At 36.3% G+C, this 7,780-nt stretch overlaps 2 protein-coding genes across 2 annotated transcripts; both read left to right on the top strand.

Moving 5' to 3' along the window:
* Positions 1–1,182: 1,182 nt before the first annotated feature.
* On the top strand, positions 1,183–2,496 carry LOC131007683 (G-type lectin S-receptor-like serine/threonine-protein kinase At4g27290). Its single transcript, XM_057934616.1, has one exon. It carries the CDS (start codon positions 1,183–1,185, stop codon positions 2,494–2,496), a length of 1,314 nt encoding a protein of 437 aa, XP_057790599.1.
* Positions 2,497–2,544: 48 nt separating this feature from the next.
* Positions 2,545–4,189, top strand: LOC131007687 (G-type lectin S-receptor-like serine/threonine-protein kinase SD1-1). Its single transcript, XM_057934620.1, has 6 exons — positions 2,545–2,652; positions 2,739–2,866; positions 2,937–3,147; positions 3,227–3,464; positions 3,535–3,685; positions 3,768–4,189. Exons 1-6 carry the CDS (start codon positions 2,613–2,615, stop codon positions 4,059–4,061), a joined length of 1,062 nt encoding a protein of 353 aa, XP_057790603.1. The 5' UTR covers positions 2,545–2,612; the 3' UTR covers positions 4,062–4,189.
* Positions 4,190–7,780: the final 3,591 nt, after the last annotated feature.

Here is a 7,780-nt window from a genome sequence, read left to right as displayed (position 1 = left end):
AGAGCCGAATCATGGCATCATAATTATTTTTATTCCGAAGATATGGATCAATTTTTTCTCTTTATTTATTTATTTATTTATTATTATTATTATTATTATTATTATTATTATTATTATTATTATTATTATTATTATCAAATATTTGGTGCAGCGCTGACTTAACAGGCTGACTTAATCAATAAAGACGTAGAAAATGGTGTCATTCGACAGATAAGTTCCACGTGACATCAGGGATCTAGATCTGCTTTCGTAAAAAGATGATGCAACTCTAAAGCTGATGGCACTTCGTAGAAGAAATATATTCTCAACTTCACCTTAGCTTGGACAAATTCAGTTCCAAGGTGCAAATTAATGTAACAAGGCTTGAACCTAATCACTTAAGTTAATGGCCCTAAGTGCTAGGTTTACTTTGATGCTTATAAGTAGGACTTTCATTGATAAATTGGGGGATTCTCTTTTCATCATTTAACCTTGTAATTGTAATCTCCAACCACATATAGTAAATTTTCTCCGGTGATCTCCCGTGGACGTAAATCTTTAAGATCGAACCACGTTAAATTTCGAATGTTTTTTTTTTTTTTTTTTTATCTATTTATTGTTGAGATTTAAACCTGACTTAACAATGACTATAAAAATGGAACATAGGGAGTATATCAATTTACCCTATGCGTATGCACGGATGGAATACTAGTAAGGACATAATAGATAAACCAAATTTTGTAAAACATAGATAGATTGGAATGTATTCTCTATCGATTACTTAATTCCATGTGAACGAGCCAAAGAAATAAAGAATGACCTTAAATAGATATGATCCTCATTGAAAGTCTCAATTAGAATTGACTAGCTGAACATAAAACTGAAAAACCTCATCTCCAATTATCTGCCTTCTTCAAGCGCTGGAAGTCGCAACGTTTACTACTGTTAAATTGTTGAACATTTCTCCAATTTTTTTAGACTTATGCAAAAACGAGTAACATTCATTACTCTAGTTGTACCATTTTTGACTTTTCTGTTTATTATTACCCACTGTATTCAACTTTAAAGGAAGAACTGAAACCAAACATAAATTCTTTGTTATGATGCTTACGATCTTACGAATCCATTTTAATTTATTTTCACTGTTGAAGAATGACGAATGTCATGTTCACCAAGATCGTCTATAAGCTGTCTCTGCTAATCATGTTTCTAAGAATCACTATTTCTGTAGATACACTTCTCCCGAACCAAACAATTGGCATTGGGCAGACTTTGGTTAGTGAAAACCAAATTTTCGAGTTGCAATTTTTCAGCCCTGGAAAATCCAGCAATATGTTCTTGGGAATACGGTACAAAAGCACACCAGATGTTGTAGTTTGGGTTGCAAACAGAAACGATCCCATCACTGATTCACAAGGAGTGGTGTTGGCTACTTCTGGAAATGGAAGTGTTGTTATAAGCAGAGATGGAAGCGTAATCTGGTCTGGAAATCCATCAGGCGTGGCATCAAATCCAGTTCTACAGCTCCTGGACACCGGTAACCTGGTTGTTGTAGACGAGACGACGCGAGGCTACATATGGCAGAGCTTTGATTATCCAGTAGACACATGGTTGCCAGGAATGAAACTGGTGGCTGACGACATGGATGGCGGCGGAGAGACATATTTGACATCATGGAGAAACTCCGACGATCCTTCGCCTGGCGATATTGTTTTCAGGATCGTAAATCAGGGCATGCCGGAGCTGGTGGCTTACAGAGGGGAGAACAAAGTTTTCCGAAGTGGACAGTGGAACGGGATTCGCTTTAGCAGCACGCCACCTTCCGACAACAATGTTTTCAAAGCTAAGTTTGAGTTGAGGGGAGACAGGTTGATATCTATGACTAGGTCTTATGAAAGCTCCATTTTCGTGATCGTGAGGTCGAAGCTAGACGCATCCGGTGAACTCCAGCGGCTTACTATGAACTCGCAAGGAGATATGTGGACTCACGTCATGTCATTTCCACAAGACAAGTGTGGCAAATATGGCCATTGCGGTCCGTATGCAATCTGCAGGATCGAGAAGGTGCAGAGGTGCGAGTGTTTTTCGGGATTCAAACCCGTGTCCCAGAATGATTGGGAGCGTCAACACTGGTATGGTGGGTGCAGGAGAGTTGAGGCGTTGAATTGCGAGGGCGGGGATGATTTTCTGAAAGTTGAAGGAGTGCAATACCCTGATATGCTCAAGTTCTGGATAAATACTAGCATGAGCCTCGGAGAATGTAAAGCCCAGTGCCTCAAAAACTGCAGCTGCACCGCGGTTGCTAATCCGTATGTTACTGATGGAGGTAGAGGCTGCGTGATGTGGCTCGGGGATCTCATCGACATCAGACACATTTCTGACGCTGATGAAAACCAGAACTTGTATATTCGATTACCAATTTCAGTACTAGGCAAGTTTAGTTTTGAAAATCTTGAATATTCCTCTTCTGTTTTTTCATTGTTGTTGTTGTTGTTGTTTATTATCTGTTATATGTAGGTGATACAACCAAGTCAGACAATAATGAGGAGAAGAAGAAGAAGAGAACGGGAAGAAATACAAAACTAATAGTGATATTAGTTACATGTGGAGTTGTTTTAGCAGGCCTTATAATCATGGGAGTAATACGTTGGACAACACGACGAAAGAGGGCAGGTATCAATGCTCACTTTTATAAAGTAGTCGCGCGCTCACATTGAAGCTGAACCTGAGGCTTTAGTGCTTTGTCTTATTTTTTACAGCATTAAAGAAGGGTAACAGTGAAGATCTGGAATTACCATTATTCAAGTTTGCAACTATTATGGCTGCAACTGAAGGTTTTTCGTTGGATAACTTGATTGGAGAAGGAGGTTTTGGCCCTGTTTACAAGGTGACCTACTGCATCAGAATTAGTAGGTGATCATGAAATTTAGTTATCTCTTAAATTCTAGTAATAACAGGGGAACTTGTCTGCTGGAGAAGAAATTGCCGTCAAAAGATTGTCAACAACTTCAGAGCAAGGCATCAAAGAATTCAAGAATGAAGTAATCCTGATAGCCAAACTTCAACACAGGAACCTCGTCAAACTTTTGGGATGCTGCATTGAAGGAGAGGAAAGAATGCTCATCTATGAATACCTGCAGAATAAAAGCCTCAACTATTTTGTTTTTGGTACATCCTAACATATATTTCTCATTGTCTCATTAGTAAAACATTCAGCCATATCTCAAGCTACACTCATTTCATGCAGATCAAAATGGAAGGACAGTTTTGACATGGCCTAAGCGCTTTGACATAATCATGGGAATCGCAAGGGGACTGCTATATCTCCATCAGGACTCCAGATTAAAGATTATCCATAGGGATCTAAAGACGAGCAATATTCTATTAGATGGAGATTTGAATCCGAAAATCTCAGACTTCGGGTTAGCAAGAATTTTTGGAGAGGGACAATCTATTGCTACCACAAGAAGAGTTGTTGGGACATAGTAAGCTTTCCTCTATTAAATTTCCTTTAGTTACCATCTATGGGACGTTATGACTAATAAGTATCTGCAGTGGCTATATGGCTCCAGAATACGCTATTGATGGGAAGTATTCTGTGAAATCTGACATGTTTGCCTTGGGAGTGATATTGTTAGAGATTGTGAGTGGAAAGAAGAACAGAGGCTTCGACCACGGCGATCACTATCATAGCCTATTGGGCCATGTAAGTTTTTATAGGCTCTACTTATGCATAGTAATCAACTAACCATTCTATATTTAAGAAGCTAATGAATATATATTGACAGACATGGTTGCTGTGGAAGGAAAACAACATTGTGGAGCTAATGGATGAATGTTTGAGCAATACATTTATCGAATCTCAAGTGAGGAGATGCATACACGTGGGGTTATTGTGTGTGCAAAAATTTGCAGAAGATAGACCAGCTATCTCATCAGTGGTTTCCATGTTAGGAAATGATAGAGCAATAATAGCAGAACCCAAGGAACCTGGATTTTTCATTGAAAGGAGTCTGAGTCCGAGCTGCAGAACAAGTACATGTCAAGAAACACTCACCGTCACTGAGTTGGAAGCCAGATGAGTTGGTATCACTAGGGGTGTAATCGAACCGAGCCAAATCGAATAGTGGTGTGCTCAAGTTTGGTTTGTTTAGTATCGAATCGAATCCCGAACTTTACTTACCGAATACTTTGAGGCTCACGAGCCTAATCGAGCCTATACAAACTTTCTAAATTTATATTTATATTCAAAATATTGATTATTTTATTTGGAAAATAAATTATTTTATTCAAATAATAAATATATTAATTATTTTCTTATAACAAATAAAATTAATTAGAGATTTAATACAATTATTATTAATTTTAGTGGATAAATATAAGTTGTATCTACTAATAATTTATATTTTAAAGCTAAATCACTTGACGAACATGTTCACGAGCTAATGAGCCGAATACTACTAAGCTCAAGTTTGGTTTGTTTATTTATCGAGCATCTCTAAACGAATTTGAACGAGTTTTTTTCGAGCCGGGCTCCGAATAGTTCGCGAGCGGCTTGGTTTGTTTACACCCCTAGGTATCACACACCTGGCGGATTCAGGGGAGGCTTAAGCCCCCTCCCAATTTTTGAGTTTTTTTTTTTAAATATAGATATATACTCCCTCCGTCCCGCCGAGCTTGAGGCGTTTCTTTTTGGCACATGAATTAAGAAATTGTAGATTAGTGTTTTAAGTGTGTAGTACAAAAGTGATAAAATAGGAAATAGAAGGTAATAAAGTGATAAAATAGGAGAGAGAAGGTAAGAAGTGAGTGATTAAGGAAAAATAAGGGGTGCAATTAGTTTTATAAATTAGTGTTTTAAATTGCCTAATTTTTGTCAAAAAAAAGAAATAACTCAAGTTCGGCTGACAACCCGAAAAAGAATACGACTCAAGCTCGGTGGGACGGAGGGAGTATTTTATTTTATATATCTATATATATGTATATGTGTATATAAATAAGAAATAGAAGAAAAAATATACATACATTATTTATAGTATATCCAACTATGCATATTAATTATTTGAAATTGTACATTGATTTGTTACAATTATGTTATTTTTATCCTTTTTTTTCTTATTTAATTTTTAATGTTGAATTTGAGTCCATTATAAAGTTAAAAGTAAAATTACTAATTATTAACAATGAATGTTAGTTTATTTGTTTAGAAAATAAAATAGTATATTGTTTTAAAAGAATGCATAAAAGTATGTTTTTGTATACTTTCAATCTACTTGATGTTGAATTAATTGAATTGCAAATAATTATCTATTATATTAAGTGATTGTTAAAAAAATATATGAAAATGAAGTGTACGGAATGCAAAAAAAAAAAAAAAATTGCTTCAGGCGCTCCCACCCCCGAACCCCGTGAAAACGTCTTGTTGGGAACTTAATGAAATATCCTAATCATAGTTTTGATGATATCAAAATAAATAGGTTTCATTTGTAATAGACTAAAACTGTTCGAACTCAAGTGTTAGAGTTCTTTTTCTAGTTTAGTTGATGTTCTGAAGACTGAAGACTAAAAACTGAAGTTGCCGACTGATGTAACGATTAAGGCAAAGTCAAATAACGATATTTGACTAACCAGTCCAAGAATCAGTTACGACTGATTATTTAATGCGAGTCACGTGGATTCAGCGGACTGATACTAAAGTCAAGTATCAGTTAAACATTCTTCCTCGGACTGAACCTCTAAAGTTTAAAGGAAGCCACGCACTCCAGAAGTACAGCCGCATTAAATGCAGAGATCTCAGGATCGTCCTTTCTCTGCAGAGACCATTCCTTTTTGGTGATTACCTTTTCAGAGATGTCCTATCTCATGCTCCTCAAAGTAGCCGTTCTCACCAAACAAAGGAACCTCGAAGGTTGAAGCCTCAGCCCAAGTTCAAAATACTCTCTAACGGAAGAATTCTTGAAGACCATTTCAGCCAACGGATCTATTCAAGACGTCTCCTATAAATAGAGCTCGAGGATCACTTCAATCTTCACCGATTCAACTACATAAGCTGAAACGCTGCCGAATTCATCACTCAGCATTCAAAGCCCTTCCAAAGTTTTAATTAAAACTTCTTCCTTTATTGTTTACTTGAATATTGTTAGAGTTTTATTAGGATTATTTAGAATGGTTTCGCAGTCCCTGTGGATACGATACTCGGTTACTGTTTATGTGCTACAATAATAATGTGTTAGTTGCAGTTTTTGTTGCTATAAAAATAGTGATCAAGTATGTTTATTTCTTTTATTTCTTTTGTACTTCCTCCGTCCCATTACAAATGTCATACTTTCCATAATGGGATGTCTCATTACAAATGTGTCATTCCTTTTTTGGCAATATATTCTCTCTCTTTATACCTAATATTTAAAAAATTTCCACTAACCCACTTTATCTACTTTCTATACATTTCTTAATCTCCGTACCCAAAAATAATGAAATATTTGTAATGAGACAGGGAGAGTATTATTTTATTTAATTATGTCTAAGTAATTTTTTTACTTAATTTGGGCTAAAATTGAATTAAGTATGAGCATATAAAATCGTGAGGTCTAATCTAGACAAAGTAATTGTATGCATGTGTTTCCAAAGCATTAAGCCTGATTCCAAACAACTTAATCGAACTTGGGGTATTATTAGGGGTGTAATCGAGTCGAGCCGAGCCGAATAGTGTCTTGTTCAAGCTTGGCTCGTTTAGCTAATCGAGCTATTTGATTAATTATCGATCGAGCTTTAATCGAGTCGAATACAATGCCGAGTCTAATCGAGCTTTTTAAATTAAAATTTTTATTTAAAATTTTAGTTATTTTTCTAATACATAAATTAATTTTTAAATATATAAGTTATTTTATTCACAAAAATATAATATATTTACTATTTTCTTGTAAATAAATGATGTTAATTAGATACTTAATCCAAATATTACTACATATAGTATAAAATATAGTAAGACATTTAATGAATAATCTTATGTTTTTAAGATAAATCACTTCACGAGCATGTTCACGAGCTAACGAGCCGAGTATCGTCATGCTCAAGCTTGGCTTGTTTAGCTAAACGAGCTCTTCATTAAATTACCGAACGAGCTTTTATCGAGTCGAACGTCGAATAGCTCACGAGTAGCTTGGCTCGTTTACAGCCCTAGGTATTATTAGGCTGATAACATTCTGGGCAAAGTCAAGTTACAAACGGACAAAAGTTTGGAGAAATTCTACTCTGTGTAGTGTGGCTGATGTGGGTGGTGGTAGTATGCCTCTGGGCATGCTTGTGACCATTTGGGTTTGTTGTTCGGTAATGCGCTCTGGACATACCCACAACTATAGTTTGATGTGAGAATCTATTAGGGCAAAGAGAGAAAGGGAGTACACTTCTACCCAATACGAAGGGAACGGATGAGGGCTGTGTGAGCTTGTGCACGTGATACTGTGACATGGGGGGAATGACTCATTGATCAAAGGACTCATAACCAAAATGATGCCAGTGCGCAATAAATATCCTTGAACCAATGATTGATGACTTTGCCCATACTTGACAAGATTATGCCCAAACCAGGTTGCTTTTATTTTTGATTATTTTCTTTTGTTTTGCTTCAGCTCTTTGTTTCCAGCGCTCTGACCACGGTGTGCTTACCGCTCTGATCAGAGCACAACCCAAAGTGTGATTGATTGTAATTGTGACAAAAGAGAATAATACACCAACTTCTTGTGAGATCGACCCTAAACTTGCCGCTAGCGAAACTTAGCTGTGGGCATAAAAAATTATAAAT

This window comes from Salvia miltiorrhiza, chromosome 2 (assembly GCF_028751815.1).
Source record: "Salvia miltiorrhiza cultivar Shanhuang (shh) chromosome 2, IMPLAD_Smil_shh, whole genome shotgun sequence".
In the NCBI taxonomy this organism is placed as follows: domain Eukaryota; kingdom Viridiplantae; phylum Streptophyta; class Magnoliopsida; order Lamiales; family Lamiaceae; genus Salvia; species Salvia miltiorrhiza.
The sequence above is the reverse complement of the archived record's forward strand: the minus strand, read 5'-3'. Positions and strand labels throughout refer to the sequence as shown.

Excerpts from the sequence above, each read along its gene's own strand:
- LOC131007683 (XM_057934616.1), top strand. The coding sequence starts at position 1,183 with ATGTTTCTAAGAATCACTATTTCTGTAGATACACTTCTCCCGAACCAA.
- LOC131007687 (XM_057934620.1), top strand. The coding sequence starts at position 2,613 with ATGGGAGTAATACGTTGGACAACACGACGAAAGAGGGCAG. Across the intron at positions 2,653-2,738 it reads AACACGACGAAAGAGGGCAG|CATTAAAGAAGGGTAACAGT; the intron begins GTATCAATGCTC and ends TATTTTTTACAG. Across the intron at positions 3,465-3,534 it reads AGAAGAGTTGTTGGGACATA|TGGCTATATGGCTCCAGAAT; the intron begins GTAAGCTTTCCT and ends AAGTATCTGCAG.